The 16,338-nt window shown below is 50.6% G+C and overlaps 1 protein-coding gene across 3 annotated transcripts in view; it reads right to left on the reverse strand.

Annotated features, from left to right (window-relative positions):
* DTX2 (deltex E3 ubiquitin ligase 2) overlaps nt 1-16,338 on the reverse strand; it is a 48,142-nt gene that overhangs the window by 4,727 nt on the left and 27,077 nt on the right. For 2 of the 3 annotated variants that reach the window (XM_003794179.3, XM_023515711.1), the window contains exons 5-8: nt 10,846-10,946; nt 4,916-5,056; nt 2,035-2,108; nt 534-692 (exon numbers count right to left, since the gene is read on the reverse strand). In XM_003794179.3, coding sequence (XP_003794227.1) covers nt 534-692; nt 2,035-2,108; nt 4,916-5,056; nt 10,846-10,946 — 475 coding nt within the window. The remainder of the gene's footprint in view (nt 1-533; nt 693-2,034; nt 2,109-4,915; nt 5,057-10,845; nt 10,947-16,338) is intronic. The other variant, XM_023515712.1, reaches the window with a different exon arrangement.

Consider the following 16,338-nt stretch of genomic DNA (forward strand, 5'->3'; position numbering starts at 1 on the left):
GTCCCAGCTACTTGAGAGGCTGAGGCAGGAGACTCGCTTAAGCCCAGGAGTTGGAGGTTGCTATGAGCTGTGATGCCACAGCACTCTACCCAGGGTGACAGCTTGAGGCTCTATCTCAAAAAAAAAAAAAAAAGACTTTCCCTGTGGTCGGTGGTGGACATATGCCCCTTCTTGAGCCTCCTGTCAGTACCATGACAATTGCACAGGGATGCTATAAGGAAGGAGTGAGTACTTGGAAGTGGCCAAGGGCAAAACAGTACCCTGCTACTCAAAAGCCCAGGAGCCCCCTAAGCCTGAAGGACCCAGGGCCCGGCTAGAGGGGTTGGGGGAACCAATCAGTCCCTTGGTCCCCCTACCTAAAGCATGAGGCAGGCATAGGACAGTCAGCTGGGCCTTCAGAAAGGTCCCCAAGCTGGCTCTACATGCCCATGATTGTCTTTTGCCAGAGGAGTGATCCTGTAGCTGTCCCTAGAGTTCAGCAACTACCCCTCAGGACCCTCACCCTGTCCCCCTCCCCCTGGCAGCACAGGCACCTTGTTCCCGTTGCAATACATGGCCAGCAGGCACAGCAGGTGAAAGGTGTGATTGCACTTGGTGAGGCGGCCCACGGCCATGGGCCCAATGGCCTTGCTGTCAGTCACATCGCTGTACCCAGATACCACAGACAGCTTCTCCATACAGATGATGCAGTCCTGGAGACAGACCAAACACAGGGCATACTTGCCAATGTCAATGGGGTTGAAACTGGCCAGTCTGGTAGAAAAAAGGCCTTCATCTGCTGAAATGCTAGAGTTACGGTCAAAGTCATTTCAGTAGTCATTTGCTTCAGAGGCTGGGAACATAGATGAGTCACTGAGACCCATGCCCTCACAGGGCTTACCAGAAGCACAGGCCTGAGACAGCAGCAGGAACAGTCAAATAGGGAGGACAGAAGAGGGCAGATTCCTCAGGGGAGTAACCCTGAGCAGGTCTTACAAGGGACACAGGAATTGTCAGGCAAACAAGCAGATAGTGAGCATTCCAGGATGAGAGAGAGAATTATCAGGTGGGAAGTGGGCATTTCATGAAGAGGGAGAGAATGTTCTGAAACACAAAATCAGCATATGGACACCTAAAGGGGCAAGATCTGAATAGGCATAGGAGATGAGACAAGGGCTAGGAGAGAATGGAGTCCTGGAATGTTCTGACTGCCACTTTCAGGAGCTGGAGCCTTATCTTAGAAGTTGGCCCTACTAAAGAACACTGTACAGGGAAGGCACCCACGAGCCAGGGTACACGTTGGCTGTGTAGGTGGCAGCTTGGGAGAAACCTGGGCCAGACAGGCACAAGGACAAAGAGACAGATCTGAGTGCTGGGAAAGACAAATAGGTGAGGGCTTGAAGAAGGGTGAGACACACCAGGAGAACCTTCTGGCTCTGTTCCAAGCTGTATTAACCAGATTCTCCACATGTACTCAACTTTCAAGTGGACAGAGTCTTCAGTTCTGCACTGGCACACTGACCTTTAACCCACCCCTCCAAAATCTCTAGGACTTTCCGTTCACATGGGAAAAGTGGTGTTGCCATCCCCAAAGTGTGCCTCAGAAAAGGGGTTTGGGTTCTACCAAAACTGTGACAAGAGTTTGGTTGTGCCTGTTAATCACAGGAACTGCAATCAGCTCTCCTAATAGCCAGAGCAGCAGGACTGCCACCTGGACAAGGACACCTCCCTTCTCCACCAGTGTAGGCCTGGGCAGAGTGAAGCAGATGTCCCCCCCACCCCCCTTATCTCCAGGATGGTACATGGGCTACACAGAAGCCTGAGCCAGGAGGGAAGAGCTTGCTCAGGACCACAGCTCCTTAGTGACAAAGGTTGGATCTGAAGGATGTGGGCTAGGAGCCACGACCACTACTGGTGGGAGGCTGGAGATTCAGCCACAGTGCCTAGTGCATGCACCCAGGGGTGCCTGGGAAATACCCTTACAGCAGAGAAGAGGCTGGAGTCAGCCCTTTTTCTAAACAAAAACCAAAGCAGCCTAGCTACCAGGACACTTACCTCATCTGGGGGTGTTTTTAGCTCTTCAGTGTAGTTTTTTATCACCTGTTCTGGCTCTGGCTTTGTAGTCCCTCCTATAAGAGAAAGAATATAAGCAGTCTCCCAGGGAGTACAAACTGCAGAGGATTCCAGAGGAAGACAAGGGAGAGTCCAAGCTGCCAGGAGGAAACATTAGAAGGGCCAAGATGGGGAAGGTTAGTGTGCAAGACAGGAGAGCCTCAGCACCAGGCACAGAGCACTCCAGAGCTCTGCTGGGCAAAGCCCCATCAGGCCTAACCATGTGGGTGCCAGGCCCAGCCTGGAGTGGGTAGGTGGGTGGGTGGGTGTGAGTGTGTGTGTGTGGGAGGGGGGAGGCAGAAGAGGCAGAAACAGAGTCACACATCTCTCAGGAGCGGCATCCCAACACACATCTAGTCAGGAAGCCGAACCTAGACTCTTTCAAGGATGCCCATGAGAGTCTAAGAGCAGCTTCAAGCACAAACTACTCAGGACGAGTTCTGTGGCTCACACCTGTAATCCCAGCACTCTGGGAGGCTGAGGCAGGCAGATCGCCTGAGCTCATGAGTTTGAGACCAGCCTGAGCTAAAGCAAGACTCTGTCTCTAAAAATAGCTGGGTGTTGTAGTAGGCACGTGTAGTCCCAGATACTTGGGAGGCTGAAGCAAGAGACTCACTTGAGCCCAAGAGTTTGAGGCTGCTGTGAGCTGTGACGCCACAGCACTCTACTGAGGGTGACAAAGTAAGACTCTGTCTCAAAAAAAAACTAACAAACAAAACCAAACTACTCCAAAGGATGTTCCGGCTGCATTATTTCATCCAAGATTTATTATTCTCAGTGAAAGAAGGAAGCTTTGAGTTCACTGTGTCCCAGGAACCTACTCTACCAGCACACCTACTAGCATGCTGACTGTAGATGCTGGCCACACTGACCCTGTCTGACTTTGGGGTCCCAGTCGCATGCCTACAATTCCTAAGCCGAGCAGCTCTGGAGAGGGGCTGAGACGTAGCAGGAGCACAGTCTGCTATCCTAGTCTTTGTGCACATGCCCATGCAGCTGGGAGGGCTGTGTCTCCATAAACACCAATCCCTGCACCAAACAGGTCCCACCTAAGAATGGGAGATATCCCCACCCAGTGAGAGAGAATTGGCACAGCTTGAGGATTTCTCTAGGCAGCAGGAGAATGGGAAAATTGCAGCCAAACCTGTGAGGGAGCAAAAGGGAGACCAGGGAGACCAAGGCAGCCCCAAGAAAGCGACTGTGGCAGGAGCTCCAGCTCAGGTCACCATGGGCTGCTGGCTCCTGCCTCTGAGACCAGAGGGGCTCTGGTTGGAATCTAAGCTCACAGTCAGCCTGGGACTGCAAAGACTTGAGAATGCCAAGAGACAACAATCTGGGAGGCAGCTTAGGGGAGAAGAACATTATGCTTAATTCTGGCTCTTGCTGTGACCAAATCACACTACTTCTGAGCCTTGGTTCTATCACCTCAAAAGTGAAAGTTAATACCTAGCAAAGCTATAACTCCTGTAATGGCATCAGGGGGCTGTTACCTGAAAGGCAGGTGCTGACAAGGACAGACCACGCCTCCCCAATACCTCCCATACAGACTGCCAGGACCCTGCCCTGGGCACTATGGTGAGAAAACCACATCAGAACACTGACCCTCAACTCAGAGTGGCCATTCCTAATGGCTGAGACACCCTATTCAGACTAGGGGAGCCTTTTATTTGTGAAAAGCTTGCTAGTTCTAGGCCTGTCTCCAAATGAGCCTGGGATTCCCATCTCTGCCTGGCCCAGCTCAGCATGTTTCCCTTGCCCATCCAGCCTTACAGAACTGAGCTTCCCATTAGCCACATTTCTCAAAGGGGGCTGGCCAGGTGACCCTCAAAACAGACTCATACAAAAGGGACAACTGAGCCCAGGCAGGCCAAGAACCCATGTCTTTCCCAGGCAAACCTGAGCGCCAGAAGCAGCTGCCGTCCTAGCCACCTCCATGCAATCTAAGTAAGCCCAGGATTGGGGTCAGGGGCTCCAAGGCCCACCCCTCCCTGAGCCTAGCTCCTCTGGGGGCTAGACCAGACAATGGATATGATTGTAACAGCCACTGTCATCCCGTGCCAGGTGCTTCACATGTCTATTTCCTATTTCTCACCAAGCAATCTGCTAAGTAGGAGGTGCTGACTCATGAATGGAGAGGATCTGCATAAGATCACAAAGCCGGGGGAAGCTAGTGGAGCCACCCTCCTTGCATACCACCACACTGGACTTGAAGCAGTCCATGTTTCTATGACCGAGTGATAGAGGCAGAGCCATCACCAGCTTGAGAAAAAGTCTAGGACTCAGTACAACAGGCCCCTCCACACAGTTCTAAGTAAAACTCCCAGCACTGTTAGTGATTCTGAAATCCCTTTTTCCCTGGCCATGTGATGGGCAGGGCAGGACAGTGGTCATCAGAGGACACCCCTTAAGTAGCCTACATGGATAGCCAGAAAGAGTTAGGTGCCAGGGCAATAGGACTGGTCTTCTGTCCTAGGAGCGAGGACCTTTCCTGAGACATATTGGCTCTAGTGGAAAGGACAGTTGTTCCCCATTCTGTGCCAAGCACCACCCCTTGCCTACAGCTTGGTGTTTACAAAATCACAAGGCCTAAAGAACAAGCCCCTCTCATCCTAGCTATGCCAGGGAGAGAGAGGAGCTGAACTCTGGGACTTGAGAGGAAAGTCAGAGCCCAGACTTCAGCTCTGCTGGTGACTAAGGGCCATGGAGTCCATCCCCCCAGGCGACAGGACTGAGAGGAGGAAGAGCAATCTATGTCAGAGTCAGAGGCAGTGAGACTTGGAGGAGGCTTAGCAGAGGCCAGAGAGCATTTGTGAACAGGAACTACCTTTCATGGGCATTTTCCTCAATCTTTTAACTGAGCTGTGACTTTTAGAGGCCAGACAGGAGGCGGGAGGGCTGGCGGGCTGGGGTTCGCGGCTAAGACACACAGGGAGTCCAATGGCTGACATCAGAATACTCGTCATGCCTACACGGGGTGCGAGATCAGACATGCAGAGGGGGAGAAAAATTAGAAGGAGTGATTTTGCACGCAACATCAACAAACCCTACCGAGGCCAAGGAAGTGGCACCATGAAGCTTTCCCCATAAAGCTTCCTGGGGAAATCTGGACTCTGGAGGCTGCCACAGCTGATCCAGGGTGGTAAGACTGAGCTCCAGGCCAGGACCCAGGGTGCTGGTAAAATGGCCTGGTTCACTGGTGTCCTGGCCCCAGTTTCCACAGGTGTCTGTATAAGCAAGGGACTAGCTGGGCCCTGAGCATGCAGGTGGAGACGCCATTTGCTTTAGGAGAGCAGAGGGCAGAACACCAGAAAGGCGCCTATACAGTTTAGGGTGGTATCCCCTGTGCCCGGTGTAGGGAAGGGAGAACAGGCAACATGGAAGGTTGTAGCCAAGCGTGGAAGCATGGACAGGGTCACCTGTGCAGGCTGGCTTCAAGGCCTCAGCCTTCCCCCAGGCCCCTAGAACATCTGGCCTGGTCATGCCCTCTAGATGACTCCAGGTCACTTTGCCTCCACTGAAGTGCTATCTGCTTTCCATTCCCCACCTAGCTTCTCTAGGTACCATGGCCTACAGTGACATTGCTGAGGTCGGCGAGTGGGACTGCTGCCTCTTGGGATGGCTCCCATGCTAAAGTACCCCCACAGCCCCTGAGAGGCTTTGCTGCAGCAGCAAAGGTCCCAGGCTGCAGCTTCCTTCTCTGGTACCCTCAGGTGAGGGTGGGCCCACAGCAGACAGCTGTCCCAAGATGGATAGGACCCTCTTTTCAGAGCTCACTACTACTTAGTGCCCACAGAGACAGGCCTGGCTCCTCAGTCTGGTGCTCCACATATGTCCTGGTTGGACCCTCCACACACACTCCCTCCATATTTCCCAAAGACCCAGCACTCCCTGGGACACAGCATGTCCTCCTGCTGGACAACCCTAGAGGTGACTCAGAGGGATGGGAGGCAGCCCGGCTAACCACTGGGCCTCCAATAGAAGAACAAAGCCATTCATTCTGGCAAATGTGCCCAGAATGGACAGAAGCAGAGGCCAGCCACCAGCCTGGGCGACATAGCCAAGTGGGGCAGGGCGAGTTGTGGCTAGTCACCAAAGCAAATATCAGAAGACTGCAGTTCCAGCTCAGGCTTGTATCAGCTAACACAATGGCACCAACATCCCAAGGTTGTTCCTGGGCTCAAATGCAGTTCCCTTGGGAACTAAATATCAGGTGGCCAGAAAAACAAGCAGGCACAGGTGACAGAAAGATGGGAGAGAGCAGGAACAGGTGCAGTTTTCCCTAAGAGAACCCAGGGCTTTTGTACTGTCCACATCCTCTGACCAGAACTCATCCCCTCACCAGCGACCCCCGAGATCTCTCCTCCAGTGTCACCTCAGCAGGCAAGCCTTCCCTGAATACTCTCTCTGCAGTCAAATGCTCTGCCCTGAACTTGCAAGAACATGCTCACTGGGCCCCTTCCCTCTACCTCTCTCTGCCTGATCTACCTGCACATCTGTTCCTGAAGTCCTCCCTTGGTGCTAGTTCAGTGAGGAGAGGACTCTGCCCACAGCTATGGCTCCAACACCCAGGGCAGTAGTAGGCAGTCTGCAGAGGCCCATGGTCAGTGTGTACTAAGGAACAAAGATATCCCTGAGGCTGCCATCAGTAGCCCCCAAGAGGCCAACACAAGCCCACTTCTGCCCTTTTCAACACAGGACCCATTCTGTGAAATTCAAGTCACCTACATCCACACGCCCTAACCCAGAAGTCTAGAGGGAAAGCAGACCCTCTGCTGAGGGTCACCTATGTGAACAAGTTGAACCTCACCCATACCTGCCACTCCACAAAGCAGGATCTGATGGGCAGGATGGGTGAGGGCCATAAAGTGTGTGCCATCATCTTCCTCAACAGCAAGGGCTCTGGGACAGCCCCAAACTCTTGATACCCCTAAATCGCCTGAATAGCTCAGACTTTTTTCTCCACTTGTCATACAGGATTCCTATGGTCAGAGCCCTGAGAAGAAAACCCCATTCAGACCCTCATTTTCCAATGTCCAAGCACCCACTTCCTGACATGAAGGCATGAAGGACATGGCCAGGCCAGGTGCTCTAGGGACCTGGGGGAAGGCTGAGGCTAATTTTTGATCTAGTGACTAGAGCTGAAATCCAAGCCTCCCCTCCTTCCATTCTGGTCTCCTCAACCTAGGCTTGGGTAGGTTGCTAACCCACCACTCATATATTCACCCCAGTAAGTCACCACAGGGCTGGAAGTGACCCCAGTCTCAGAGGCTCCACCCCATAAAGATAGCTGGATTATGCTGCAGCCAGGGGACAAGAGGACACCAGCTCTGGCTTCCTAGGGCTTGGCCTGGGTCTCATTTCCCGGGACCACAAGCAATGACAATGGTTCTATCTATAGGTCCCAACCACTGAGCCTTGAATTTCGAGGAGATAGCAGTCTGGTCATGGACTCCAGGCTCTTATTTCCTAGCTAGGATCAAGTTCCTGAACTTTTGGGGGCTGTTTATCCCACGAGTAAAAGGAGTTTAAGACAGCTACCTGGCTCCAGGATTGCTCTGAAAGGCAGGGTGATAGGAGACATGAAGGACAATGTGAGAGGCAGCCTGGAGAGGGTCGTCAGCCTCCAGAGCAGAGCAAAGGGAGCAGGTGCTGCTCACTACGCAGGGCACCCAAAGATCCATTTCACTTAAGAGAGGTCACTGCAGCATCTACCTACATAATAGCCTAAGAGGTTACCCACATCAGGCCTGCCATAAAGGCTCAAGAAAGCCCCACAGCTGGGAGGAGCTAGGCTGTGGAGAGCCCCACCTGTTTACCAGAAACCTTTCTCCAACACCACCACACATGTACACACATACAGTCTGATTTCCCTGTGACACTCAATGCCATGAAGGTGACCTCAACTGAACTTCCCAGTCAGCACATCTTTGCTCACTCTGTTCTCTCAGTCCCGGCAGCTGGAGCAGGTTCAAGAAGGCCTGCTGAGCTGGGCCTCCCTCCAAGGGCTTCCCATTCCCAGCTCTCTGGCTGTTCCTTCCATGTTCCTTGAGAGCACCTCTTCCCAGCACAGGCTTACTCACTTCCTTAGGGAGCCAAGGGTACCCATTCTTCCCAGACTGCTGCTCTGAGATGCACATCAAAACTCCTGCCGTCCTGCCACATCACAGCCATCACTCACTTCTGAGGCTCCCACCAGACTCAGAAGCACCAAAGTGTGATGGCAAGGAGCTAGATCTGAGGCCAGAATGCCTGGGCTGTGTCCCAGCTCTTCCATGAGGTAGCTCCCCAAGTTTTTGGCTCAGCTTCCTCCAATATAAAATGAGAATAAAGCGCCCCTCCCCCCAGTTATTTAGGGTTGAAACAAATTAACACACATGCAGAGCCCTGGGTTATCACTCAATGATTTCCATGTGAGAGCACCAGATTGAGGTTGGGCTCCATCAGGCCTCACTCTGCCTCTTGTCCTCTCTCACAGCCAACACAGCCACCATGGCAGAAGGCTCTCACCCTCTGAACGTTTCAAACCAAGCCTCCCCCTCCATCCCACTGGAACAAACTTAGGTGCTCCTCTAAGTTATAAGGACAGCCTCCACATGGCCTTCCTGGCTCTAGGCCTGTCCCCTCTAAGCCACTCTGCACTATGACAGTGACTCACCTAAAACACCAACTGTATCTAAGTCCTCTGCAGCAACCTATGACAGATGTAGGCTCACTACATGATTCTGTCCACCTTTTTTTTTTTTTGAAACAGAGTCTTATTTTGTCACCCTCAGTAGAGTACCATGGTGTCATAACTCATAGCAACCTCAGACTCCTGGGCTTAAGCAATTCTCTTGCCTCAGCCTCCCAAGTAGCTGGAATTATAGGTGCCTGCCACAGTGCCCAGCTATTTTTAGAGAAGAGTCTCGCTTTAGCTCAGCCTGGTCTCAAATTTGTGAGCTCAGCTCAGGCGAACTGCCTGCCTCAGCCTCCTAGAGTCCTGGGATTGCAAGTGTAAGCCACTGCATCTGGCTATCTACCTCTTTATACTCCTTACATTTCCCATAAGCTAAAAAATAACCACAGTGGGAGCTCGGCACCTGTGGCTCAAGTGGCTAAGGCACCAGCCACATACACCTAAGGTTGCGGGTTCGAATCCAGCCTGGGCCTGCCAAACAACCACAGCTGCAACCGAAAAAAAAAAAAAAAAACCACAGCCGGGCATTGTGGTGGGCACCTGTGGTCCAGCTACTTGGGAGGTTGAGGTAGGAGACTTGCTTGAGCCCAGGAGTTGGAGGTTGCTGTGAGCTGTGATGCCACTGAACTCTACCCAGGGGGGAAAGTTTGAGGCTCTGTCTCAAAAAAAATAAAAATAATCTCAGTGGGGTGGCGCCTGTGGCTCAAAGGAGTAGGGTGCCAGCCCCATATGCTGGAGGTGGCAGGTTCAAACCCAGCCCCAGCCAAAAACTGCAAAAAAATAAGTAAATAAATAACCTCAGTGGCTCCCCAACACCTATAAAAGGACTTGTAAAACTAGTCCTAAGGTCTGGGAAGGGTGGCTCATGCCTTTAATCCTAGCACTCTGGGAGGCCAAGGTAGGAGGACTACTTGAGCCTGGGAGTTCAAGACCAGCCTGAGCAAGAATGAGACCCTATCTCTACTAAAAATAGAAAAACTCAGTCAAGTGTTGTGGTAGGTACCTGTAGTCCTAGTTACTTGGGAGGCTGAGGCAGGAAGAGCCCTTGAGCCCAGGAGTTTGAGGTTGCTGTGAGCTAGGATGATGCCACAGCACTCTAGCCTGGGCAATAAGAGTTAAACTGCTTTAAAAAAAAAAAAAAAGCGAAAAAACAAAAATACAGTCCCAAGATGTATGGGCAGCAAAAGGTCTAGCTGGACCCAAAGGTACTTATTTAAGGTAAGATGTCACCCACAGCCAAAACAGTGCTATGAATTTCCCAGAAGATCCCTTCATAGAAATGCTTCAAGGGTTTCAGGACAGAAAAGTGACTCTTCGGAGCTGCAACCGCAGCTCAGGCCACATGCACCAGGGCTAGTGGGTTCATACCCAGCCCCAGCCTGCTAAAAACAAAACAAAAAAATAGCCAGGTGTTGTGGCAGGCTATCTGTAGTCCCAGATACTCAGGAGGCTGAGACAAGAGAATTGCTTACGCCCAAGAGTTTGAGGTTGCTGTGAGCTGTGTGACTCCACAGCACTCTACTCAGGGCAATAGAGTGAGACTCTGTCTCAAAAAAATAAAAAAAAAAAAGGCTCAGCGCCTGCAGCTCAGCATCTAAGACACCAGCCACATACACTAGAGGTGGTAGGTTCGAACCCAGACCAGGCCTGCCAAACAGCAATGACAACTACAACAACAAAATAACTGGGTGCTATGTGTGTGTGTGTGGGGGGTGCCTGTAGTCCCAGCTATTTGGGAGGCTGAGGCAAGAGAATCACTTAAGCCCAAGAGTTTGAGGTTGCTGTGAGCTGTGACACCATGGCACTCTACCAAGGGCAATATAGTGAGACTGTCTCAAAAAAAAAAAAAAATTTTTAGAAAAGATGTGAAAGAACCAGACCTAGGCACCTATAATCAGGCCCAACTTCCCCAGAGCCAAAGAAAGGGGCACCAGGCTCACTCACAGGGTACGCCATCACCAGAAGGAGGTACTACTCTTTCAAGGGAGCACCTTTGTGTTTCTCTGAGGGTAGAGGACCCCACCCCACAATCTCCCATCCACCAAGTCCCACAGGACATAATCTGCTCTGTAACCTACCTGCAAGTGCTTGCTGGACCCTGCTGGGCTTTGGCATCTGCACAGGCACAGTGGCAGGGATGTTTCCAGGGTTGCTAGAGGGACCGCTGGGGAGGGAGGCACTTGGGAAGAAAAGAAAACAAAGTTTAACCCTGGGGAGCTCATTTAGTGGAAACATGACAAGAATAAGAGAAATACATGGTATTATGGAATAAATGGTGCCCCTGAGGCTTCTTTATGCTTTCACTTTCCATTGCTGCCTCTGTATGAAGGAGGCCTTTTGTTTTTTTTCCTGGGCATTCTAAGACAATCCTAAAAGAAAAGCTCAAAATGGGGGGCGCACATTGCTCAGTGGTTAGGGTGCCCACCACATGCACCAGGGCTGGTAGGTTCAAATCTGGCCCAGGCCTGCTCAACAAACAAACAAACAAAAAAATAGCTGGGTTTTGTGACAGGCACCTGTAATTCCAGCTACTAGGAAGGCTAAGGCAAGAAAATTGCTTAAGGCTCAGTGCCTGTGGCTCAAGTGGCTAAGGCACCAGCCACATACACCTAAGGTGGTGGGTTCGAATCCAGCCCGGGCCCACCAAACAACAATGACGACTGCAACCAAAAAATATATATATATATAGCCAGGCGTTGTGGCGGGCACCTGTGGTCCCAGCTACTTGGGAGACAGAGGCAGGAGACTCGCTTGAGCCCAGGAGTTGGAGGTTGCTGTGAGCTGTGATGCCACAGCACTTTACCCAGGACGACAGCTTGAGGCTCTGTCTCAAAAAAAAGAAAGAAAATTGCTTAAGCCCAAGAGTTGGAGTTGCTGTGAGCTGTGACACCATGGCACTCCACTAAGGGCAACAAAGTGAGACTCTTGTCTCAATTAAAAAAAAAAAAAAAGCTTAAAATGGTTCTTTTCTAGCTCCCTATCTTCATCAATATAAGTGTTCTCACAGCACCTATGCAAAGAAATCTGGCAGAAACTACTTTAACAAAGTGATCAAGACCAACATCACTAGTAACAGAAAAAGATCAACATCATGAGCTCCATGAAACGATGCTTCAAGATGAACATATTGTGGGATTTATGTCAAAAATACATCATCTCTCCAAGTGTAGCAGCTCTTGTCTATAATCCTAGCACAAAGCAAGACCAAGACCCTATCTCTGCTAAAAGTAGAAAAATTAGTCCCAGTTACTCAGAAGGCTGAGGCAGGAGTATCACTTGAGCTCAGGAGTCTGAGGATTCAGGGAGCTAAGATGCCAGCAGAGCATTCTAGTCAGGGCAATAGAAGGAGAATGTCTCAAAAAAAAAAAAAAAACAACAAACCCATTATTTCAATCCAATCATGGAAAAACATCAGACAGACCCAAAAGAAGAGACATTCAACAAAGTAGCTCTTCAAAAGTGGCAAGATTGGCTCAGTGCCTGTAGCTCAAGTGGCTAAGGCTCTAGCCACATACACCAGAACTGGCAGGTTCAAATCCAGTCCGGGCCATTGTCAAACAACAATGACAACTGCAACCAAAAAATGGCTAGGTATTGTGGCGGGCACCTGTAGTCCCAGCTACTTGGGAGACTGAGGCAAGAGAATCACTTAAGCCCAGGAACTGGAGATTGCTGTGAGATTGCCACAAAACTCTACCTAGGGTGACAGCTTCAGGTTCTGTCTCAAAAAAAAAAAAAAAAAAGTGACAAGATTATAGACAGACTTAGACAAACTCTTACTGACTGTCTAGAGAAAGGAGAAATGACAATTGGATACAACGTGGGGCCCTGGACAAGATCCTATGACACAAAAAAGACAGAAGTTGAAAATCAGTGAAAAAAATCAAAATAAGCAGGGTGGTGACTGTGGCCCAAAAGGGTAGGGCATTGGTCCCATATGCCGGAGGTGGGGGGTTCAAACCCAGTCCCAGCCAAAAAAAAAAAAAAAAAAAAATCAAGTTGACAGCACTATGCCAAAATTTTCTGGTTTTGACAATTATACCATGTTACATGAAAGATGTTAATATTAGAAGATAGGTAAAGGAGATATGGAAACTATTCTTGTAACTTTTTTTGAAACTTAAAATGAGTACAAAATAAAAGGTCTTTTTTGGTTTGGTTTGGAGACAAGGTCTCTGTTACCCAGGCTAGAGTACAGGATCATAGCTCACTACAATCTTTTTTATTTTTTTTTCTAGACAGAGCCTCAAGCTATCCCCCTGGGTAGAGTGCCATGGCATCACAGCTCACAGCAACCTCCAACTCCTGGGCTCAAGCAAGTCTCCTGCCTCAGCCTCCCAAGTAGCTGGGACCACAGGTGCCCGCCACAGCACTTGGCTATTTTTTGGTTGCAGCCATCATTGTTGTTTGGCGGGCCCAGCAACCGGCCACCCTAGGTGTATGTGGCTGGTGCCTTAGCCACTTGAGCCATAGGCGCCGAGCCACGCACTACAATCTTGAACTCCTAGGCTCAAGGGATCCTCTCATCTCAGCCTACCAAGTAGCTGGCCACCCACCATCTTGCCCAGCTAGTTTTTATTTATTTTTTTTTAAGACAGAGTCTCACTATGTCGCCCTGGATAGAATGCTGTGGTGTCACAGCTCACAGCAACCTCAAATTCTTGGGCTTAAGTGAGTCTCTTGCCTCAACCTCCCAAGTAGCTGGGCCTATAGGCACCCACCACAATGCCCAGCTATTTGTTATAGTTGTCATTGTTGTTTAGCTGGCCCAAGCTGGGTTTGAACCTGACAGCCTGTGTGTACATGACTGGCACCCTACTCACTGAGCTATGGGCTCCACCTAGGTTTTTCTTTAAGACCAGGTCCTGGTATGTTGCCCGAGTTGGTTTCAAACTCCTGGCCTCAAGAGATCCTTCCCCCTTGGCCTCCCAAAGCGCTAGGATTATAGGCTTGAACCATTATGCTAAGCTTTTTTTTTTTTGAGGGTTGTACTTCCCACAGTGACTATGTTCAAGTCACCTGTTTGTTTTTTTCTTTTTTTGAGATAGAGCCTCAAGCTATTGCCCTGGGTTGAGTGCCATGGCATCACAGCTCACAGCAACCTCCAACTCCTGGGCTTAAGTGATTCTCTTGCCTCAGCCTACCGAGTAGCTAGGACTACAGGCACCCGCCACAACACCCGGCTATTTTTTGGTTGTACTTGTTATTGTTTGGAAAGCCCAGGCTGGATTCAAACCTGCCAGCTCTGGTGTATGTGGCTGGCACCTTAGACACTTGAACCACAGGTGCCACCCCACCTGTTTGGTTTTAAGTCATTATATATTTTTAAATGGCAACAAATGCATGCCATTATGGTTTGGGAGGGAGCTCTGCATTGAGAATAATTGGCCTAGATGGCCAAGATTCCACCAGCTCCTCCTCCTTCCAGTTCCTGGGTACATCTATCCATCCCTGCTCATTTTAAACGATGGAAAATGAAGATCATGAAACCCTCCCACATAGGCCCAACACTGGAGCTCCGCAAGACAGGACCTAGGCCAGACCAGGAGAAGGAAGGCACTCAGGAGGTAAAGGCAGCTCTAGGCTCCTGTCCTTGCAAACCACCAGTCACTGCCTACCCACAGCCAATGCCTCCAGGGAGTGTCCGGGATCCTCCCCCACCACTAGCCACATGTCACTGATGCCTCTGGTGGAGAGGAGCTGGCTAGTTCCTGTCTGCTCACACCCAGCAGGACTAAAGCAGCCAGAGCCTTGCACAGGGTCTGGATCACAGCAGATGCCCTAATGTTCGCTTGAGTGAAGAAAGGGGTTGTTTTTTCCTTTTTCTTTTGCCCCTGAGACAGAGTCTCACTTTGTCGTCCTGGGTATGGGACTACAGGTGCACCACAACACTCAGCTGATTTTTCTATTTTTAGTAGAGACGTGGTCTCACTCTCACTCAGGCTTGTCTCAAACTCCGGAGCTCCAGCAATCCACCTGCCTTGGCCTCCCAGAGTGCTTAGGATTACAGACATGAGCCACTACACCTGGCCAGTTTATTTCTTAATAGTTCTTCCCAAGCAGGTTCACCTGCATGGCTATGCTACTCAAAAAGCAGCATTGTGCCCTCATCTACTCCTAGTCCAAGGAAAAAGATAACAGGGAACCTAGGGGTGCTGTGATGATGCCATGAAGGGCTTAGAGTTCCAGGCACCTGGGCTGAGGTCTTGGATCTACCAAACACTCCACTGTTTCATTTGGAGCAAGTCCCTCTCCTTTCTGAGCCTGTTTCAACTTTTTAAATTATTTTCTTATTATTTTTTTTTGAGACAGAGCCTCAAGCTGTCCCCCTGGGTAGAGTGCCGTGGCATCACAGCTCACAGCAACCTCCAACTCCTGGGCTCAAGCGAGTCTCCTGCCTCAGCCTCCCAAGTAGCTGGGACTACAGGTGCCCGCCACAACGCCCGGCCATTTTTTGGTTGCAGCCATCATTGATGTTAGGCGGGCCCAGCCTAGGGATTCAAACCCGCCACCTTAGGTGTATGTGACTGGCGCCTTAGCCGCTTGAGCCACAGGCACCGAGCCTCAACTTTTTTTAAAAGGAAGGTAGATAATCTCTGATGGTCTCTGCAATTCTGAAGTCCCAAGCGAAGGTATCCAGGACTCTCCAGTTCAGATCTCATAGGCCACCTCTCCAGGGAGTGCAGAGCTCAACCCCTTTGCTAAGTCAGGAAAATCTAAGCTTGGCACAAGTCACAAAATGAGTGGGCCGCAGGGCGAGGGGGAGAGCTGGTAAAGGAGGAAATCCAAAGCTTCTCACCCAACTCCCTACTTTCTCAGATTGGGGCCAGTAGCCAGCATCAGCAAGAAACTCTCTGAGGATCATGAAGCGTTGCTTCTAGTACCTGCTCCCACTCAAAGCTGTGTGTCCTGAGCCTCAATTTCTAAGTCAAGGATAATTCCCAAAGGCCCCAGGGCAGTGGTGAGACCCAGTACAAACCCATTGGGACCCAGGTCTCAGAGGAGTAGAGGGAAGTGAAGGAAAGGGCCACCAAGCACCTTCCTGCAGGGCCCTTACATCTTGAAAACCACAGCAATATTAAAGCAAAAGGAGCTTTAGAAACTGACAAGTCGGCTCGCCAGCCATGTACCCCTAAGGTGGCGGGTTAGAATCCAGTCTGGGCCCACCAAACAACAATGATGACTGCAACCAAAAAATAACCGGGCGTTGTGGCGGGCACCTGTGGTCCTAGCTACTTGGGAGGCTGAGGCAGGAGACTCGTTTGAGCCCTGGAGTTGGAGGTTGCTGTGAGCTGTGATGCCATGGCACTCTACCCAGGGGGATAGCTTGAGGCTCCATCTAAAAAAAAAAAGAATCACAGCTGTGCCAATCAGTTGCCCAAGAGTCAAAAGCAAGAGTGGTGTTCACCCTAGGAAAGACTCAGCCCATCAGGGTGTCCTGGACCTCTATTCTCCCTCTGATACACTGCATCTCTAGCCAGGCTCAAAAGTCTAGGCAGCAGCCAAGACCCATCCTAACTGGAGTCCAGCATGTTTACAGAGTGAAGTATCCACCCCCACCCCGGGCCCCC

The sequence above is a fragment of the Otolemur garnettii genome, unplaced genomic scaffold, assembly GCF_000181295.1.
Source record: "Otolemur garnettii isolate 467f Iridium unplaced genomic scaffold, OtoGar3 scaffold00077, whole genome shotgun sequence".
NCBI lineage: Eukaryota > Metazoa > Chordata > Mammalia > Primates > Galagidae > Otolemur > Otolemur garnettii.